The sequence below is a fragment of the Orbicella franksi genome, chromosome 13 (assembly GCF_964199315.1).
Source record: "Orbicella franksi chromosome 13, jaOrbFran1.1, whole genome shotgun sequence".
Lineage (NCBI taxonomy): Eukaryota > Metazoa > Cnidaria > Anthozoa > Scleractinia > Merulinidae > Orbicella > Orbicella franksi.
In genome coordinates, this window is record NC_138157.1 from 3,677,105 (window position 1) to 3,698,287 (window position 21,183).

Genomic DNA, 21,183 nt, shown 5'->3' on the forward strand with positions numbered 1-21,183 from the left:
GTAAAAGTATAGACTTGTCTCAAAAACGGAAATTGTTTTCATCAGGTGTTTAATTTTTTAGTGTTTTTAGTTTTGTGTTTCTATTCATACGTTCGTCCTATTATTACCATACTGACTCGTTTTATGACAGTTTACCTTTGATGCAAGTGATTACACGAAATATCATTTATCTGAACTGCGGAGAAAGATCTGAAGACATGATTGATCATCGCAATCAAAACCCAACAGCCTGAAAAAAATTGATCTGTGACCAGCTCCCAGTTGGCTTGATATTATAAAAGAATAAAGGAATATCACACCTGAATGCTCACAGTAGTCACTCTAGTGCAATTTGCTCAACAAAATTTTGGATTTTTTTCCTTGATCCGATCCGTGATCCGATCCGTGATCCGATCCGTGATCCGGTCCGTGATCCGGTCCGTGATCCGATCCGTGATCCGGTCCGGTCCGATCCAGATTTTGTCGACGCCGTACTTTGAGTCGTCGTCTCGTCAACCGTATCGAGATCCTGTCCTGTAAACATCGAAGAGTAAAGATCGAAGAACGCTCCGTTATTATCGCTTCTCGTGTTATTTTCGACCGTTTCCGACAATTCCGTAGAACCGGTTACAACAGTCCATGTTTGTGTTGAAGAAACAGAGTGTTGTAAAGCCACATGATGCAATTGGCAGGAAAGGAGAGGAGCTTGTACTCATTGTGGTCAGTTGAATGAATACCCAATGCTCCCTACCCCTCCATTACTGACTCCCCTACCCCCCAAAATATCTTTTCATATTTAGAGCTGATAACAGTTTATTTTTGTATATTTTATTTTTGAAAATTCATGTTCCAAGTTTTATCGACGCCCCCTTGAAGCGACTACTGACTGTCATACTTGTAGATCCAATCAAATTGAACATTCAGTTCACTTTTTTACGCTCGAATATACTCAATTCTCTTAGAGACGAAAAAAAAAATCACCAAATTATCTCGAACAGAAGCTACAAACAGGGCTAATTATTCTCTTGATTATTCTGTTAATATTTAATTGACGTAGTTCATTTTATCATGCTTAGATTTACGGAATAATCTATTATCAAAATCAGACTGATGCAAATTGTTTGTTGACCGTCTTTGTTGTTCCTTGTCCTTTTTCATGCTATTTCAAGAGATTCGCGCGGACACCACTGGGAACGAAGGTGTAACTCCTAATATGGTAAAGACTTTGAATTTCTACCAATCAAATGCTCGCATAAAGGTAACGAACGAAATTCGAAGTTTCTGATCTGGCGTTTTAATTTTCGAAGCACGCCATGTTTTTGTAGAAGGCTGCAATTCTCAGCGAATTACAGGTGACTTCAGTTTTCTTGGCAGAGAAGAACTTTGGATAACTCGAACAGATGGTAAGTTCATTAAGATTTCTAACAATTTACAGTGTATGCGAGCGATAAAAGAAGGCTAAATTAGATGATGCGATCTCTACTCTATCGAAGTGAGCGGGTTACTCGGGGACAAGTTCGTGGAAACCTTGTTCTCGTTCGCCGTAATTTTCAAGTTTTGTGTAAGTTGTAAAGTTTCCGATATTCTAAATCCCTACTTAACAAACGGAATTCATTAATTCTTTAAGACACTGTTGGCGTAATTTGATTTTAAAAATGTGCTTAGGAAAAGTTGAATGTGGCCGCCATGATGGATGATGAGATATTCGAACACATTTTGTCTGATCTCATCTCAGACTCAACTTTATCGTAGAAGTGAGCTTAGATTTTATAGAGGCTACAATTAATCAAGTTATTTATTATCGTATTTAATCCAGGATATTCCTAAAGCAATCGGAGTCAACAGTAATGCGAATCCACAAAGAGTTGCCCTGAAAGAAACTCAAGCCTTGAAAGGAAGACTTCAAGAATGTATGCAACTATCATCGGGGACCAACAACTTTGCTAATCGTCAACATGCCCAGGGACACAATATTATGACTAACGGTCCACACAAACCTGCTTCTGCGACTCAGTTATGTGTCAAGAAGGACTTGCAAGGGCACAAACCAAATGGAAAGCAAGAACACAGTTGTTCTACACAGACACAAAATCTTATGTCCTTAGCTCAAGCTCAGCGAACAGATAACCATGCAACTGCGGAACCACAGGACGAGAATAAAGAAAATCAAGAGAAGGGAAAATCAAAGAACTCGAAGAACGCAAGGTAATTAAGCTTAAGGTTTAGCCAGCTAGCATTCCCCTTTCCAAGAAAGATTGCATAACGTTAATTTAGTTTTGCTCCTATTTCTAACAACATGCCATTACCTTATATAATTAAAATTATATTTTTATTTTTTTATAGGGCTTGTTGGTCACTAGACGACTTTGATATTGGCAAACCCCTTGGAAAAGGTTAGTTTGTTTTGGTTGTATAAAATAATGTGCACTGATCAAATATTGCAGATATAGGGTAACATGCTTCTCTCAGTCAGAAAAGGTGTTCACACATATGAGGTTATAGATATGTGGCTGGTCAGGAGCCAATTGTTTACTTGGGAGATGACTGTGTAATAAACAGAGGCTTGACTGTACAGTGTAACTCCCGCTATCAGCTAATGAACATGTTTCATAGGATCTCTCTGTCGTCATGGAGTCACAAATCTGTACAAACAGTGTGGGTGGACACTATTTTCTGATGGTAATGGTGTTCATTGTATTTGCGGGAGACTCAGCTATACTAAGTTACTCTTATTTTTTAACCCAGGGAAATTTGGAAATGTTTATCTTGCAAGAGAGAAGAAGAGCAAATACATTGTGGCACTCAAGGTATACCAAAACAACACGCTGCTGTTTAAATGGTAACATTATGTATTACTGTTTGCAACATTGGGAACAAAAAGACTACTAACAGGCTGTTGCTTCTTGCTTCAGAAACAAGTTAGAGTAAGGCACCAGCAGCAATAAGCTTTCTGGGTTGTCAGACATTTTTGAAGTCGGCTGCTTTATTGTTGGAATAAATGGCTAATTGTGCCATCTTTGTAAGAAGAATTCGACAAATAGCTCATTAGATCCAAGGATCATGAAGTAGATTGTGATTTTCACTTGCAGAGGGCAGCCCTGCACGTCACCTAGATTTTCAAGAAAGAATGGATGGTATCCAGTTGAAGATATTCAAATGTCCAGTCCACAATGTATGTACCGGATGCTAGTGACAAGACAGTCTTCTTAATTTAGATCCTTTGATTTTTAGGTTTTGTTCAAATCCCAGCTGGAGAAAAATCATGTGGAACATCAGCTAAGAAGAGAAATTGAAATTCAGTCTCATCTCAGGTAAATGTTGAGTTGTAATCATTATGTGTATATATAGCTGTCCATCTTCTTCAAGATGAGGCTTTACTTCTCTCTTCCATTATTCTCGTCCTAGAGGCTGCACTCCTTTTGGTCAGCACCAAGAATAGCGGCCTCTGGGAAGGTCCAACACCGGAGGTCCGCGATTCACGGACTTCCCATCACTCTACGCATGCTCAGAGTCAAGTTTGACAAATCTGATTGGCTGAGAATACAAAAAGAATTCTCTGCGCATATTCAGAAAATTGGACCCGGCCAGAGGTTGCAATTCTTGGTGCTGACTGAAAGGAGCACGGCCTCTGGGAAGGAGAATGCTCTTCCACATATCTTCTGACATTTTATCTCTTAGTTATTCTTACTGCCAAACTTTACATTCACAATCATTATGTCATCTATATCTATTCTAGCTGTAGGTCTTATTATCTTGCTATTTTTCCATCTCCGTAATATTTGTTGCATCAAACATTCTTACTAGATCAATAGCCATAATTATTCATAATTTAACAGCCGTATATAATAGGCTACTGTATGGACATCCATACACTCAGATCTCCAAGGTCCAAAAAGCTTAATATTTAGTATTATTGCTGCAGCAGTCAGACTCACTGCCTCTACTACTAAGATTATTATTCTATGTACTCCACACATCGTGTATTCATTTTGCTCATTGTTTAATTAGCTTGTTCTGGAATTTTTATTAACTTATTAGGCATCCCCATATTCTGCGGCTTTTTGGATATTTCTATGATAGCACAAGAGTATATCTTATTTTGGAGTATGCTCCAAAAGGTGAACTGTATAAAGAGTTGAACAAAGCTGAGAGATTTGACGAGAAAACCTCATCAAATGTAAGTTTTTTTCCCAAATTAGTGACTCTGAGTAAATTGCAATCTTGAAATTATTTTTTAGTGACTACTTATTAATAAATAGTCTATTGAGGTATGTTATGGGACCTGGGCCAAATTCTCTTTATTATTGGCTTATTGTGGTTCACTGTCAGTGACTTGTGTATGTATGTACAATCCATGTTCTTGCAATGATATTGTTAGATAACAAGAAAAAATAGGTAAAGGTTACTTTAATTTAAATTTAGTTGTTTGAAGGAGTCTGAGTCAGTTATTTTGACAGATAATTTTGCTATGCATTAATTTGCAGTATATCCGTCAACTGGCCCAGGCCTTGAAGTACTGCCATTCAAAAAAAGTGATTCACAGAGACATTAAACCAGAAAACTTGCTTCTTGGGCTTAAGGTTTGAGAATTATCTGAATCCTTTTTAGACCTTTAGAACTTACTATTTAAAATTATCGGTGAGTCGTCAAATTACTTCTCAGGCTAGTCTCCATGCAAATTGTCAGCCATTGTCTACACAAGACCTGAGTACACTGTATAATCATTAACTGATGAAATCTCAGAATTTTCTTGAGCTAGAGTAGACTTGATCACCAAACATGCACTTCTGTTTACTTCAATTCAGAGAGCTTACTGGTAATATTTATATAACAATGTTGTGAAATTATGTAATATCTAAAAAACCAATATTCACTGTTTTATCTGATTTAAAACTTGAGATGTAGCTGAGTGTGTTAAACTTGATAAAACACATGCTGCAAGGTTTTTGAACAGCTTCAAAAACGTTTGTGGTAGATCTACTGTAATCACTTGTAGAATAATCCTTGGGTTTATTTTTGGTTTTCTGAAGAAAATTGGCTGTAAACTTTAGCTGTGTCTATCAGATTTAAAGACACTCATTTAAACATTCATTTTTTTTGTTAAAAAACTCATTAAATGAGTTTTTGAATCACTGATCAGTGCTGTTCAACAAATCAATTTTACTCTGTGATTACTATGCATTTGATTGTTTTTGTTCAGGAGGACTGGTACTATCACTGCAAATTTAATATGTGATATATCAAACACGAAAGACAGTGTTTGACCACATTTCCAAACACCGAGAAGAGAATTGAAAATATGACTCGTTGCAGAGTATTTTTGATGAAGTTCAAGGTGTTTGGAAATGTGGTCAAACACTGACTTGAGTGTTTGATACATGTAGATCTTCTCAATCGAAACTAAAATGAAGGAGAAAATGGAGATATAAAATCGTAAAAATCTAAAGCTAATTAAGATCAGATATCCAAACCATCATGGTCATGATTTCCTTTGTTCAAAATTGATGAATTTTTTTATGAGTTTGAGAAAGTTATAACTTGCATGTCTACAGATGAAGTAATCAGTTTTACTGTTACAGTAGGTAAATTTGATAATGTTTTCGATCACCCAAACAACGTTTTATTTTTTGGCTCTTTTCATATACAGGGTGATTTAAAGATTGCAGATTTTGGATGGTCAGTTCATGCACCTTCTTCAAGGTAAATAAACTTTAAATTGTTGATAATATGTGTTCACGAAAATTATTAAACCAAGGAGTAATCAGCAGTGAGGGCTAATGATTGGCTGGTGCATTCTACCGTAGATCCAACTTATGTGTTAAAACTCATTTTGAATTTCAGACGAACAACACTCTGTGGAACATTAGACTACCTCCCTCCTGAGATGATTGAAGGAAAGGCACATGATGAAAAGGTAACTTGGCTAGGGGCAAAGCTTGCTCTGTATAAGCTGGTACTATATGAAAAACTGAATTGTTTCAGCTCTGGCTGGCTTCAACACCTTCAAAATTAATTACCTCAAGTCTTGTTTTCTTAGTAAAATTTAGCTGGAAATACATGTAAGACCTTTTTCAACTGTTGCAATCAGCCAGTAACCAGCTAAGGTACATCATTCTGTGATTGTTTTCTTGCACTCAAGTCAAACAGCATTTTGGAGAACCATATTTATATTAGATTTAGTGTCTAATACTGAGTACTGTATGTGGATGTGCAGCAGCCTTGTGGTTTGACAGTGCACTCAACCCATGGTCAAGTGGTCCTGGTTTGAGCCTTGGCCTGCAGGAACACCAGTACTGTGTTGTGTTCTTGGGCAAGACACTTTGCTTGCACAGTGCCTCTTTCGATAACCTACTATAAAGTAAACTTTGTTCTAACTTATTCCTGGGTGGAGAGCCCATGGTGAAGAGAGGTGCTATGAGTGAAAAGTGCCATTCTTGCCCAAAAACACAGCACAATGATCAATACAGGCCAGGGCTTGAAACGAGAGATTTCCTAACTGCTAGCGATGTGTGCACCAGCCAGTATCATGGCTAGTAGTTGTGTCATTTTACTGTCATAAAAACACTTGAATGAGTAATGCTGCTGCCTTAGGGTATTAATTTTTTGACAATAATTTTGAATTCACTTCTTTTTGCTTATAATTTGTTTTAGGTTGACCTATGGAGTCTGGGGGTGTTGTGTTACGAATTTCTAGTTGGAAAGCCACCTTTTGAAGCTGATGGCCACCGTGAAACATACCGCAAAATTTCAAGGGTAAGAAAATAATAAATTACATTAAATATATACCCAGCATGTTTACAAACAGGCTCCACTACATACATATTAATTTAATGTGCATTTTCAGAAAATATCCATACCCACCCCCGTGGAAGATTATTGGAAATTTTGAAGGAGAGGGTGGGTTTCAAAAGCCAAATGTTTTAAAAGAAATTATGAAGCCAAACTGGAATTTCTGAAGAAGTGGGAAGGTTCTAACCAAAAAACCTTCTGTGGGAGGGGTATGGATATTTTCTGGTACAACACAATAAGTGGTCAATGTAATTCTTTTTGTACACTTTACACGGTCACCTCATGATTTATATCTCCATATCTATTTCCTCAGGTTGACCTTCATTTCCCAAGTTACGTGTCGGATGGGGCAAGAGACCTTATTGCAAAGGTAAACTCACAGAAAGATAGAAAGAAAGAGATTTTGATAAAGAGATTAAAACTAGACGAAGTAAAAATGTTTGGGCATTTAGATTGAATGGGTAACATTCATTTGGTGAAATGAAACATGAATGAGGATGAATAAAGGAAAGAGTATTTCTTTAATAAGTTACAATTATAGAACTTTCCCCCATGATCTGGAAACTTAGAGAGAATAATTATAAGCTACTTACCAACATAAAGGGAAGGGCATAAACTTTTTTTCCAAGAGCTGTTTCTAATTGAGTGTGGTAAAACCAAAAGCAAAGTACTGTTCTTGCTTATCCTTATCCTTGCCTACTTGAATTTTTCCACAGCTTCTTATGCATGATCCCAGTAAGAGACTTCCCCTCAATGGCGTGCTGGCACACCCTTGGATTAGGAATAATGCCCACCCTCTGGACACACTGCAGCAGCTACCAACAGACAGTGCATTGACATGTACAGGGACCAAGCACTAGATAGTTAATAGATTGTAAATTGTTGCAAATAGCTGAGCACAACCAAATTACAAGAAGACAATTCATGTGTAGATACAAGCATGAAATGCTTGATAGCCCCACCACTACTGAATAAGGGTGCACCTTATGTCAAATGAATCCAAATTAATTAAAAGTGTACTGCATGTGTGTACTTGAAAATATCTGCAGTCGATCGAGAAAAAAAAGCAAAGACGTTGCTAGAAGGTTTTTTGTGCATGTTGAAAGACAATGTGCCTTGGTAAAATGTAAAATCATGCCATTATTAGAACAAGTTTAAAACCAGTGATAATTCCAGTTCCATCACCATCACAGGTACATATAGTCTTTGCAAAGTAAGGTAAAGTAAAGGAAAGTAAATTAAGTTTATGTTAAGAGAAAGTAAAAAGATTTATCAGAAATTTTCCTCGGTTCGATAGGCTTGTTTGTTTGATACTGTACATTGTAAATACATTTGTGTGCTTCTTTTCCAATTTAACTGCAGTTATTGTAGTTACTACACATTATGAATTAAAATCATAGCAGCTTTTTGGTATTTGGAGGTATAGTAAGATTATAGTAAGGATGAAAGGAAACCAGAGTCTAAAATAATGTTGGGATATCTCTTAATAAGAAAAGTTTACTTACAATAATCTGTAAGTCAGTCAGCTTTGAGGTCATCTATCAGTAGTCAGTAGAGCTTTATAGGATTGGCCGAAAACTAGCTGAAAAGTTTACTTTTATTAGCGAGCACAACTTACAATAATTTTTTTGGTGTTCTTTCAATTTAAAAAACATGTTTGAATTTGCTGTTAAAAACCATCACTGCCATAAATATTTTGTGACAGTAATAAAAGATGATCTAATGTACAGATCAAAGCCTTGTTTCTTGAGAGAACATTGCTGCTCTCATTTCTTACATACAGTGGAACCCTGTTAATGAGGCCACCAACAGGCCATGAAATTTTGACTGTATTAACAGGGTGGCTGTATTAACGGGGTAGTGCCAACTTTCACAACTGCTCTTTGACAGGCATTTGAAATGCAGGTATAACAATTCAAAAAAAGCTGAATCTTCAATTACTACATACAATATTAACAATGGAAAGGGAGTGGTTAGATTAACGGGGTTTTCTTATAAGAAAATGTGTGGGCATTTTGCCAGGCCAAAAAAAAAAAGACTGGCTGTAATTATGAGGTGACTGTAAGACAGCGTTCCACTGTACGTGTTATTATCACTGGCAAAGGCAAGCAGATTAGAATTTATACTGCTGCAAAACAACACAGTGAAATTTAGAAACCATGACTTGTAGGTACACGTTTTCTTCACTTCTCAAATAATCAAGAGAGTTTTTATGTGAAAGTATAATACATATGGCCTCGGATTCTTTGGATGCTTTTTCATTACTCATTTGTGGAGGTGCAGTGACCTCATGGTTTAGTGCGCTTGCTTCTGAATCAAGCGGTCCAGGTTTGATCCCTAACTGGGGACATTGTGTTGTGTCCCTGGGGAAAGAACACTATACTCTCACAGTGCCTCTCTCCACCCAGGTGTATAAAAATTAAATACTGGAGGGTAACCCTGGGATGGCTAGCAACCAATCCAAGGAGAGTAGAAATACTCCTTGCCACTTAATGCTACCGAAGCTGAAAATAAGCTCCAGCATGATGGGCCACTTGGCTCGCATGCAGACTTTACCTCTTTAAGGTGTTGCTACCCTTTAAGGTACTGCTACCCTTCCACAGCACTGGATGAATAACATCATCCCCTGGAGAAATTACTAACCAGCACATGTTGTAAATTAATAGTTATTTGTCTGGTTTATGTGGACATAGGATTGTCAAAGCTTTGAACAACCAGGACCTGGGTGGGGAGAGGCATAGTATTGGCCATAATGAGGAAAGTGCCTCACCCAAGAACAACACCAGAAACATGCTTCTAGCAGTGTACAGCTTTGCCACTCCATTGTTTGTCACATGCTCAGAAACAAAACTCATCACAGGAAAGGAAAGAGACTGCTGACAGTCTACACAAAAACTTGGCCTGACAAAAACCCTTGCAGAGGCTGAAAATGTAGTGAAATGTAAAACTTGACAAAAAATCTTGAAAAATGAAAGACCTTTCAATAACACACAAACTTGTGTTATGCTACATGTTTCAATGCTAGCTATTTTCTTAGCAGACCCATAAGGAAATGGAAGTTAAATTCAACAGGTTTGAAAGGTCGCATGTGTGGGTTGTGACTGTTACATGAAGATGTTGATCCATTCTGTTTGTTTCTTTTTCAAGGTTCATGCCATAGTTGATAGTAGCAACAAATTCATCCTTTATAGTTGGGTTTTTAAAACTCAGAGTGTGTTATTGAAAGGCACCTAAAAGAACATCCATGTCAGGGCAGGAAAAAATTTTGAAATCCAGTTGCCCAGCGGGCCACTACATTTCAGTTTTCAGTTGTCCCCGCAAAATATTACTTGCCCAAGAGGCCCACAATGTTCATGCCTCATCAACTAACAAGACTACTGACAACAAGACTACTGAGGCTAATTTCACTTGCCCACCAGACCACCAAACTTCCATTTTCACTTGCCTAATAGGAAAATTTACTTGCCCCAGGTAATTGGACCTGGTTTTTTTCCTGCCCTACATGTAATAATATTAAGGAAATAATTATCACAATTTTAGCTTGCAATGCACGTGTTACTTCATTTATCTCAGTCTCAACCAGAGATTTAAATAACCTTCTAACATTATTTTCACAATGGTCAACCACTAAATAAAATTGGTTTTCAACTGGATACAATATCATTAACATTGATTTCTACTACTGTAGTTATTACAATTATTTAAATCTGCTCTACAGTCATGCTACTGCAACAATATAAAACAAAGTCCTCCAGTCAGAGTTGTTTTCTACTGCTTCAGCGGTTCTTTAAGAAATCCGATTTTCCGCAGCTTACGGACAATCAGTGGAGTGCAGGTGATTGTCATTAACATTCTCAATGGAGCAAATACTTTGTGGCAGGCATATGCCACCACAAATGTACTTGCTTCTGTTGCTACACTGGAGTCAGTCACTTTAGAGCTGAGACCAATTTTCTGGAGAGCTGCTTGAACATCAATTCCACTAGAACAAGAAAAACAAACAAGCAAACAAAAACAATGTAAATTGACATCATAAATATTCTAACTTGTTCTTTGGCCATTTCAATTTCACAAAGAAAAGAAAACAAACAGCGGTTATGAACATTACAAATAGACAATGCAAGGTCTAAAAAACAGTTAATAATAATAATACAATTAAGTTTTTTAGACCATGTGTTGTCTATTTGTAATGTTTGTAACAGATGTTTGGATTAGTTTTCTTTTCCTTCTGAAATGTGAATTGGTTAATAAAAAGTAAAATTTTGCTTCTCGGACAGTGTATCAGGATCTTTTATTTACTTTTCCAAGAAAAAAATGTCAGGTGATGGAAAGGAAACATTTTGTGGGGATGCCCCCCCCACCCGGATACTCCCTTATATGGGCTATATAGGTATGTATGCAGCCCCAAAGGATAGGGTTTTTCAGCCATTTTGGTCATAAGAAGGGAGTCAATTTTGGCCATTCTGGTCTTAAATTGGGTATGTTCTTTTAGAAGAAGTTACTTTCTCATCATTATTGATGAGACCATCAACAAAAGCCCTTCACAAATTATGATTATAGCAACTGTGTCAGGTCTTAAATAGGGTATCGAATTTTTTTTCAGGTCATAAAAAGGGTTGGTAAAATTGCAGATTTTGGTCATCAATAGGCTAAGAGTTTTGGGAAGTGGGCCACACACCCCCACCCAATTATTCTGTACCCAACTCCCCCGCGGGGGGATGGCCTTAGCTCAATACAAATTGAAAGAGTTGATAAGTATTTTTCCCTGTCAAAGTCTACACTTACACGTATTTCTTTGCATTGAATCAACATACATTAACTGACCTTTTCACAGCAGCGTAACATATCCCAAGTGAAGTGAGAGAAATGGTAACATGAAACACTATTGCTGTTGTCCCATATTCTGCAACCACTAACTTCAATCTGTCCCTTAGAGCCAGCTTCTTTTCATCTTTCTCCTGATTCTTTGCGGTATCTTGGTCAGGCTTATCTGCTTTTCTTATGAATGACGTATGTAGTAGCCTTGAATTACGTAAAAGAAATCCCTTCTTTGCAGAAGTTTGGAAGCCAGCAGGTGAAACATTACGTCGCACTGGCGTAGCAAAGACCCTTGTCTGTCTAGCAATACAACGAACGTTGGTCATAGCAAAACGTAGCGAGGATCCTGACATCACTGCGAGACGAAGATAGGCTTAAAATATGTTGTTTTTAACAAGTTTTCGATCTTCTAAGAAAATTTCAAACGTGATTCAATTTCTATCAGGCGCACTATACATACTCGCATGAAAGAGAGGCTAATTTATTCATATATCTAGCTCCCAGATCTCTTCATGCCAATTAAAAGCCATGAGTTTTCTTCGTGAGGTGGAAGGTTTCTCGGTGGACAAGCTCAAATCTGTTCGCACTAGAATTACTACATCCGAGGGGAGAAAGGTAAAAGAGAAATTGCACTGCAGTTATGTACATATTATCAAGTGTTATCCCACGCCAACCAGGGAGAGTTTAAAAACTGTTAAAAAAAGGCCCAATGAAAAAGTGTGAAGCAATCTTATTCTTGGGACCTAGCTGGGGTCAAGTCCAACGGGGAAGCTAGTGACATGTCCACAATGAAAGTCCTGTAGCTTGGTCTTTCAGTCTATGTCTGTCTGTCCGTGTGTCTGTCTGTCCGTGTGTCTGTCTGTCCGTGTGTCTGTCTGTGTGTCTGTGTGTCTGTCAGCCTTCATCCATTTGTCCATCCTTTTGTCTGTCTGTCCTGTCTGCCTAGCTTCCTGTCTGCAGTGCATCTTTTGGCCAATTCCCTCTATGAGATGCACCTACAGGGAATCATGGTAGTTGTATTCATCATCTTGGACTGGATGCTTACTTTGATGAATACAACTGCCGTAATTCCCTGCAGGCGCATCTCAAGGAAATTGGGCATAAATATCTATACATACCCCACAGAAGGTTAATGGAAATTCCAAAAAAAATACAATATGAAGCTAAACTGGAGAGCTTTGTATAATCATACACATGAGCGATGTGCAGTTCTAGAAATTATCTATTCCCACCAAATTTGAAATTTGGAGGAAGTGGAGGGGGAAGGGGTTCAAAAAACTGAGATTTATTTCTGGGAGGTGGAGAGTTCAAGCCAAAAGATCATCCAAGGGAAGGGTACAGAAATTTCCTGCCAAACAACACAAATCATTCAATTTTATGACATGAAGGTCTGATGGCATTTTATTTGCCATTTTGTATGTTGGAGTAGGTGCTTGTTTCTTTGCAGGTTTTGATTCATGTGACAGTTACCTTAAGTTTATAGAACACAAGAATGAGGATGGAAGTCTTCTTGCTGTAGATACTGGAGAGAGATGTCTGGGGTTCTGTGAGGATGTTGATCCTGATGACAAGGTTTATAAAGTGCAGGAGAACTTATTTATCAGCTCACAAGATGGAGCACAAAATATGGAAGAACTAAGAAGAAATAACATAACTCATATACTGAATGTTGGAACTGGAATAAAGAATGCATTTCCTGAGGTAATTTTGAAAATATGTTGTCAATGGTTTTCAATTCAGGTTGATTCTGGAATTTCTTTTAATTTACAGGAGTGTGTGTGTGTGTGTGTGTGTGTGTGTGTGTGTGGGGAGGGGGACAGGGGGGTCAGAACCTCCCGCTTCCTGCCTTTTCCTCTCCTCTCCCCTATCCTCCCAGTTTCCTGCCCCTCCCCCCAATCCCCTCCCACAGGTGTGCCTGTTTTTGTGCATATCAATGAAGCAACCTTAACTCAAACTTTCTTAAAAGTAATCTTTAGCAAGGAAATAACTAAAAGCTAGCTTGTTCCCAGTAATAGATTTTACACTGCTTTTGGAATAACCTGAGAACCTTTAAACCTTTTGCAAATTAAAGAAAAAACTTCATGCTCTCTCACAACCAATCAATTGTCCAAGGCTTGTTCTTTAGCAGTTCTGTAGCAGTTGGCAAGACAACTTTTAATCAAGCAGGGATATGTCCTCTAGTGGGGGTTGGGGAGGCTGCCAGCAAGAATTGTGAAGAAAAGCATAACTGGGGTGGATCTAGGGAGTTCGGTCAAACCCTTTAAATTAAAAAAAGTGAGACATTATAGCATGCTGACTTGGCCGCAGAGTGCCAGAAATCCAGTTTCAAAGGATCTCAATTTTAAAGATTTTCAAGTGCAGGATGCCCCCCCCCCCCCAATACCCCCTACAGGGGACCTACTTCAGCATTTTGTATCTTGAACCCAAACTGCCTTCTCTAAAATCCCAAACCCTCCCTCTCCAAGGGGAGGATGCCCCCCGATCCCCCCTACAGGGGACCTACTTCAGCAGTTTGTATCTCTAATCCAAACCCCCTTCTCTAAAATCCCAAACCCTCCTTCTCCAAGGTGAGGATGCCCCCCGATCCCCCCTACAGGGGACCACCTTCAGCGGTCTGTATCTCGAACCTAAACCCCCGTCTCTAAAATCTCAAACCCTCCTTCCCCAAGGGGAGGATGCCCCCCGACCCCCCCCCCCCTGCAGGGGGCCACCTTTGGCGGTCTGTATCTCGAACCCAAACCTCCTTCTCTAAAATCCCAAACCCTCCTTCTCCAAGGTGAGGATGCCCCCCGATCCCCCCTACAGGGGACCACCTTCAGCGGTCTGTATCTTGAACCCAAACCCCCTTCTCTAAAATCCTGTATCCGCCCCAGTATAAGGCTTCAGAAGGCAGATTTTAATGTCACATTTGATTTGTATTAAAATGCCTGTAGTATTATCGCAGTATAGTTAAATCGCAGTTTCAATCTTTGAGTAATACAATTGGAGTACATGAAACAAAGTGTAGTGTAATTTTCTGCATGTTCTCTACTTTGCAGGAGTTTGACTACAAGACTGTTGAGACATTGGATTTGCCAGAAATGCAAATTTGTCATTACTTTGAAGAAATGTTTGATTTTATAACAGATGGTTTTAAAAATGGCGCTGTTCTGGTTCACTGGTAAGGAAGCACTCAAACAAACATTTTCGACGCATGACATTTCTTTTAATTCAAGTCAAATTAAAGAACTGTTGATAAATTACAGTAATTCTGTTGTTGTTATTTGTTATTCTGTTGCACAATACTGTTCCAATGACTGTTCAAAATACTTGTAGAACATTGATTGATGTTTTTCAAAAACCTTAATGACAGAGAGCAATTGTCGGTCCTCCGAATTTTAATGTGGGAAATTTTATAGAACAAACTTATCTACAGGGCGTGGAAATCTTCTACCCCGCTCTCCGGAGACTCAACCAACTACCACAGCAATGTCTGATTTAGAAACAGAAAACATTTTCCTTAGTTCTATCGAGTTTTTAAATAAATCTACTCGCGTTCCATCATGAATGTCGTTCTCTGATTGGCTACACTACTCACTATCTATTAGCTTCTATTCTGTTGTAGATAGTGTTTAGCTTGCGGTGTGCACTTGTTAATTACTGCCGAAACAGGTAGACTGTTTATTCAGAGAGGCGCGAAACAGTTGCCGTTGTCGAGAAACGTAATTGAATTAAGCCCACGTGGTCTAAAACTGACGCCAAATAGGTAAGCGCACGTGATCACATTCTTTCACGTTCCTGTTAATTTATCCCGTACGATTTGCATCATCGCAAGTCGCCGCCTCATTCTCGTCCGTCGTTATCACTTCACATCGATCTTCGGGAAAAGAAATGTTATGAAAAACTTTTATCTGTATCATGTTGCACTACTAGGTAACAATCAGAACGAAAGATCGACGACTGATCATGAGAAGAAGCGCGTGGGAAAAACTCAGGCTGGAAGAAATGAGCCAAAGACCGCGCGAAGGAATGTGCTCACCCCGTGCTCACGTGCGTTTGACTTTTCATTTGACGGCTTCAAGCCACGTGACCCAAAACGTTCTCGTTTGTCGCTGACGGCAACTGTTTCGCGCGTCTCCGAAAAAACACTCTACCTGTTTCGGTAGTAACTGGCTATGGTTGGCCATTCGTTTCAAAATTACGACAGAGTATACGCGGGTTTTTCTGCCGCGTACACTTGTTTACATACGTTACGTATGGGCTTTAAGCTCATATATACGAGCATTTAGATCGCGTATATACGCATTTTTAAAGGGCCACATATTTGCGTAAATTCAAGCGCGGGGATATGCGAAATAAATGCCCAAATATACGCGTCCTACAGGGACCCATATATACGCGTGCCAAAATGCGCGTATATGCGGGTCTCGTAAATTACGTTTTATATGCCAGCACCAAATGTGCCTTTTAAAAGAATGGCTGTTCGTGTATGATAGCAATGAAAATTACTTTAACTAGGAATCGTCAATATGGCGGCAGTGGTGAAATGCCTTGTCTTGGTCTATCTGCTATTAAATGTTTGTTACTGCAGCTCTCCAGTGGATGAACCTCTAGAAACAGTTATGCGTGTATTGAATGACTCTTCAAGATTTATCCTAACGCTAATCGTCGTGAAGTTGCTGTGGATTACTCTGTACATCGTTTAGTGGCCTGCGTAGCTTGGCAATGTGAACGCGCTAAAAAAGCGGCGAAGCCGCGATAACGAGCGCCAAATGCGGCGTAGCCACGAGGAGCCTGGGGGGTTCCTGCTCGTTTTCGCGGCTTTGTCGCTTTGTAAGCTCGCGCTCAAATTGCTTAAAAAATAGCTAAACCGCCAAGCTACGCAGGCTAATCCTTTAGTTGACTCATTGGACAGAGGTACCAAGGCGAATGCTGAGAGGATACGACCTCTAGAATCGCTGGTGAGACAAATGCAATATTTACTACTTAGACGGGAAATGTTGCATTAAGAGCAGTTTCATGCACCTCAATGTACTCCCATTAGGGCTTTGCCAACTGTATCAGCTTCTAATGGAAGAGTGGGTCGTCCAGCCTATAATATATCAATACCTCAAGGGGAGTTTTAGGAAACAGAATGCGAATTTACTGTAAGTCCTATTGGGTCTTCACCAGATAATTCATCTGGTTGGGTGTTATCATCAAATGTGTCCCTTACAGCTAGTATTTCCAGTATTGCATATATCTTGTAAAATCACTGCGTTCACTCATATTGGTTGTGCGTACAGCATGGTTATTCCACGCCTCAACTAGGAGGTTCAACTGGTTGTTAATTCTGGAAAGAAATATGTAATACACACAGAACAGATTGATTATGCTGGTCGATTCCAGGATGCCATTTTCTTCCATCTGGTAGAACAGAGTGTAGTAGAACTGACCGACTTCAATAAAGACTTCTCTCCAGAGACGCTCAATTCACTGGTTGTGTACAGACAACCCAGCAATTTTGCTTCCCCTATTAAATCCCCTGTGCCATAGCATAGCTCTTCCTACCTCTAAATTTTCATCCCCTTCGTCTGAACACACTCTAGAGGGCAACCCATAACTTTACACAGCAGCCAAGACGAGAGCGAGCCCAGTTGCAGCAGAATTGTTTGTTGCACAACTTGAAGTCTATAGCCCTGTCAAAACCACCGTGTATTATATAATTACAAACCTCCAACTGATAAGGCAGTGTGGTCCATCAATGCTGCCAGAGAGAATTAGGTCCCCTGGCGCTGTCAACACGCCTTGTGATGGTATTGAACCACCTCAAATCAGACCCTGCTGGGTCAGTTCGAAAAATACTTTCCCTTACACGCTGACGCTGAACATAGATATTTCTACTTCACAAATGACCCAGCATGATACTGATACCAGAATTGGAAAACTCACGTCAGTCTTATTTCTCGAATCATCAGGGCCGGGTTGTTCGAAAGCCGGTTAACGCTAACCCAGGATTAAAAGTTAACCCAAATATATATTTTCTCTATAACAATATCTTCCACTGCTTATGCTTTATGTAGTTTGCGATTGCTCAAGTTCAAAACTGAACTGCAAACATTTCCCATCTATGTAGTAAGTATTGAATTTGTCTCACCAGCAATTCAAGAGGCAGAATTCTCTCAGCATTCGCTTGGACACCTCTGTCCTAAATGGTGAACAGAATCCACAGTAACTTCACGACGAACGATCAAGTTCTCTGCCATGTTACGATTAGCGTGAGGATAAAATCTTGAACAGTCATTCAAAAGACGCATAACTGTTTCTAGAAGTTCAGTCACTGGGGGAGCTGCAGTAACAAACATTAAATAGCAGGTATACTATGACAAGGCATTTCACCACTGCCGCCATATTGCCGATTTTTAGTTAAAGTAATTTTCATTGCTATCATACACGAACATCCGTTCTCTTAAAAGGCACATTTCGTGCCAACATATACAACGTAATTTACGAGACCCGCATATACGCGCATTTTAGCACGCGTATATATGGGTCCTTGTAGGACGCGCATATTTGGGCATTTATTTCGCATATCACCGCGCTTGAATTTACGCAAATATGTGGCCCTTTAAAAATGCGTATATACGCGATCTAAATGGTCGTATATATGGGCTTAAAGCCCATACGTAACGTATGTAAACAAGTGTACGCGGCAGAAAAACCCGCGTATACCCTGTCGTAATTTTGAAACGAATGGCCAACCATAACTGGCGGCCGCTTCTTTGCGTTTTCGAAGTGTCGGTGAAGAGGATTTAGATAATATTTTGCACAACTAGTAGATTTATACTAAAAAAATTAGATTAAGCGCTCTCAATTTCTATGCGTGATAGTTGACTCGCGCTGTGCCCTCGTCAACTATCACGCGATAGAAATCTCGAGCTCGTAATCTAATTGTTATATAGAAATACGATTTTTAACCAGTCAGCGTACGTATTTCTTTGGGCAATTTTCTAAATCGAAATAATGGCATGGAAAGACATCTTTTAGAAGCGCATCCTTAAAATAACTCACCTTGACCTTAGACACTTAAACATCGAAATACAAATAAGTCTGTCTGGTTCTGCAAAACATAATTTTCTACACAGGCAAGCCGTATTATGTGCACATAATATTTATAACACATTCCTGACTCATCTCTTTATAGCAATGCCGGTGTATCCCGTTCTGCAGCGGTCGTTCTTGGATACCTGATGTCATCAAACAGATTGTCATTAGAGGACGCCATGAAAATTCTTCGACAGGCCAGACCTTGCGTGAAACCAAATGAAGGATTTCTGTGCCAGCTGCAAGATTACCAAAAACAACTTGGGCTATTATGATACTTTGAACAGTGATGAACCTAGTCAGAGAATAATATTTTATCAAATAGCAATTTAAGACTGAGTTATTATGTATGTTAGTCTTAATTGAAATTAGTCGATATTTTTAATAGTTCTTTGATAAAATCTCCCTGGAGCGTGAAACGTGTCATAAAATCATCTGTATACAAATGTGAAAACAATAAATATCAATACTACTTCAAAATACTGACATTCAATGTTACTGTATTCGCTGATTCCTTCTGTTTAGTTACAGCAGTTCATATTTCAGTCGATTCAAGTAGTTTAGTCTATTTTCTTGTTGTTTAGCCTGCCAATACAGCCACTTTTCACCAATCCTCCTTTGGGCATTGATGAGTTTTCATATAAACGTGAAAGAAGCCGGGGGCGACGAAAACGCCTTCAAACGGTAGGGAAAACATTAACAAACAGTAGAAAGAACGATTATAAACAGAAAAACGCTTATAAATAGAAAAACGCTTACAAACGGTAGAACAACGCTTATAAACGGTAGAAAAACGCTTACAGATGGCAAGAAAAACGCTTGTAAACGGTAGAAAAACGCTTATAAACAGAAAAACGCCAATAAACGGTAGAAAAATACTTATATACAGTAGAAAAACGTTAATAAACGGTGGAAAAACGCTTATAAACAGTAGAAAAACGCTTCTAAATAGTAGAAAAACGCTAATAAACGGTAGAAAAACGCTTATAAACAGTAGAAAAACGCTTGTAAAAGGTAGAAAAACGCTTATAAATGGTAGGAAAAAGCTTGTAAGCGGTAGAAAACCGCTTATAAACGGTAGAAAAACGACAATAAACGGTACAAAAACGTTTATAAACAGTAGAAAAACGTTTGTAAACAATAGACAAACGCTTGTAAACAATATAAGAACGCTTATAACCGGTAACAAAAACGCTTGCAAACGGTAGAAAAACGCTTATAAACAGTTGAAAAGCGCTTATAAACTGTAGAGAAACGCTTATAGACAGTAGAAAACCGCTAATAAACGGTGGAAAAACGCTTATAAACAGAAAACCCTTGTAAACGGTAGAAAAAATCTTGTAAACGGTAGAAAAACGCTTATAAACAGTAGAAAAACGCTAATAAACGGTGGAAAAACGCTTATAAACAGAAAAACGCTAATAAACGGTGGAAAAACGCTTATAAACAGTAGAGAAACGCTTGTAAACGGTAGAAAAACGCTCATAAACAGTAGAAAAACGCTAATAAACGGTGGAAAAACGCTTATAAAAAGTAGAAAAACGCTTGTAAACGGCAGAAAAACGCTTGTAAACAGTAGAAAAACGCTTGTAAACGGTAGAAAACGGCGTATAAACAGTAGAATAACGCTAATAAACGGTGGAAAAACGCTTATAAACAGTAGAAAAACGCTAATAAACGGTAGAAAAACGCTTATAAACAGTAGAAAAACGCTAATAAACGGTGGAAAAATACGCATAAACAGAAAAACGCTAATAAACAGTGGAAAAACGCTTCTAAACAGTAGAAAAACGCTTATAAACAGTTGAAAAATGCTTATAAACGGTAGAAAAGCGCTAATAAACGGTAAAAAAACGCTTATTAACAGTATAAAAACGCTTGTAAACGAGAGAAAAACGCTTATGAATGGTAAGAAAAACGCTTGCAAACGGTAGAAAAACGCTTATAAACAGTAGAAAGACGCTTATAAACAGTAGAAAAACGCTTATAAACAGTTGAAAAGCGCTTATAAACGGTACAAAAGCGCTAATAAATGGTAGAAAAACGCTTACAAGTAGTAAGAAAAACGCTTGTAAACGGCGGGAAAACGCTTATAAACAATAGAAAAATGCTTGTAAACGGTACAAAAACGTTTATAAACAGCAGGAAAACGTTTGTAAACAATAGACAAACGCTTGTAAACAGTATAAGAACGCTTATAACCGGTAACAAAAACGCTTGCAAACGGTAGAAAAACGCTTATAAACAGTTGAAAAGCGCTTATAAACGGTAGAGAAACGCTTATAAACAGTAGAAAAACGTTAATAAACAGTTGAAAAGCGCTTATGAACGGTACAAAAGCGTTAATAAACGGTATATATAAATATACTACTATAATATAAATGGTAAGAAAAACGCTTGTAAACGGTAGAAAAACGACAATAAACGGTGGAAAAACGCTTATAAACATTAGAAAAACGCTTGTAAACGTAGACAAACGGTTGTAAACAGTAGAAGAACGGTAAGAAAAACGCTTTGGAAGAAACGTTAGGAAAC

General features: G+C 38.5%; 3 protein-coding genes across 6 annotated transcripts; 2 read left to right on the forward strand and 1 right to left on the reverse strand.

Annotated features, from left to right (window-relative positions):
• The first annotated feature begins 506 nt into the window (after window positions 1–506).
• LOC145465251 (aurora kinase C-like) lies at window positions 507–8,378 on the forward strand. Of its 4 annotated transcripts, XM_081449030.1 has the most exons (14): window positions 507–699; window positions 1,149–1,195; window positions 1,305–1,382; window positions 1,796–2,184; window positions 2,323–2,372; window positions 2,725–2,786; window positions 3,211–3,290; window positions 4,018–4,156; window positions 4,464–4,559; window positions 5,627–5,679; window positions 5,821–5,893; window positions 6,631–6,732; window positions 7,082–7,138; window positions 7,485–8,378. In XM_081449030.1, the coding sequence occupies exons 3-14, from the start codon at window positions 1,380–1,382 to the stop codon at window positions 7,626–7,628; spliced, it is 1,248 nt and encodes a 415-aa protein (XP_081305156.1). In that variant the 5' UTR covers window positions 507–699; window positions 1,149–1,195; window positions 1,305–1,379; the 3' UTR covers window positions 7,629–8,378. The 4 variants fall into 4 exon arrangements, with proteins under 4 accessions (XP_081305156.1, XP_081305155.1, XP_081305153.1 ...); XM_081449029.1 differs by having other exon boundaries at window positions 1,149–1,382; XM_081449027.1 differs by lacking the exons at window positions 507–699; window positions 1,305–1,382 and having other exon boundaries at window positions 937–1,195.
• Window positions 8,379–10,536: 2,158 nt separating this feature from the next.
• LOC145465267 (protein FAM210B, mitochondrial-like) lies at window positions 10,537–11,946 on the reverse strand. Its single transcript, XM_081449045.1, has 2 exons — window positions 11,593–11,946; window positions 10,537–10,750 (listed from the first exon to the last, which is right to left on the reverse strand). The coding sequence occupies exons 1-2, from the start codon at window positions 11,937–11,939 to the stop codon at window positions 10,537–10,539; spliced, it is 561 nt and encodes a 186-aa protein (XP_081305171.1). The 5' UTR covers window positions 11,940–11,946.
• A 140-nt stretch (window positions 11,947–12,086) lies between these two features.
• Window positions 12,087–19,481, forward strand: LOC145465264 (dual specificity protein phosphatase 19-like). The gene is made up of 4 exons (XM_081449043.1): window positions 12,087–12,201; window positions 13,063–13,287; window positions 14,625–14,746; window positions 18,749–19,481. The coding sequence occupies exons 1-4, from the start codon at window positions 12,115–12,117 to the stop codon at window positions 18,921–18,923; spliced, it is 609 nt and encodes a 202-aa protein (XP_081305169.1). The 5' UTR covers window positions 12,087–12,114; the 3' UTR covers window positions 18,924–19,481.
• Window positions 19,482–21,183: the final 1,702 nt, after the last annotated feature.

Bases quoted from the DNA above. Each gene is read 5' to 3' on its own strand.
- LOC145465251 (XM_081449027.1), top strand. From the start codon at position 1,136: ATGCTATTTCAAGAGATTCGCGCGGACACCACTGGGAACGAAGGTGTA. The intron at 1,196-1,795 runs GTAAAGACTTTG...TATTTAATCCAG, and splicing joins AAGGTGTAACTCCTAATATG to GATATTCCTAAAGCAATCGG. The intron at 3,291-4,017 runs GTAAATGTTGAG...TTAACTTATTAG, and splicing joins GAAATTCAGTCTCATCTCAG to GCATCCCCATATTCTGCGGC.
- LOC145465264 (XM_081449043.1), top strand. From the start codon at position 12,115: ATGAGTTTTCTTCGTGAGGTGGAAGGTTTCTCGGTGGACAAGCTCAAA. The intron at 13,288-14,624 runs GTAATTTTGAAA...TCTACTTTGCAG, and splicing joins TAAAGAATGCATTTCCTGAG to GAGTTTGACTACAAGACTGT. The intron at 14,747-18,748 runs GTAAGGAAGCAC...ATCTCTTTATAG, and splicing joins GGCGCTGTTCTGGTTCACTG to CAATGCCGGTGTATCCCGTT.
- LOC145465267 (XM_081449045.1), bottom strand. From the start codon at position 11,939: ATGTCAGGATCCTCGCTACGTTTTGCTATGACCAACGTTCGTTGTATT. The intron at 10,751-11,592 runs GTCAGTTAATGT...TTCTTGTTCTAG, and splicing joins TGTTACGCTGCTGTGAAAAG to TGGAATTGATGTTCAAGCAG.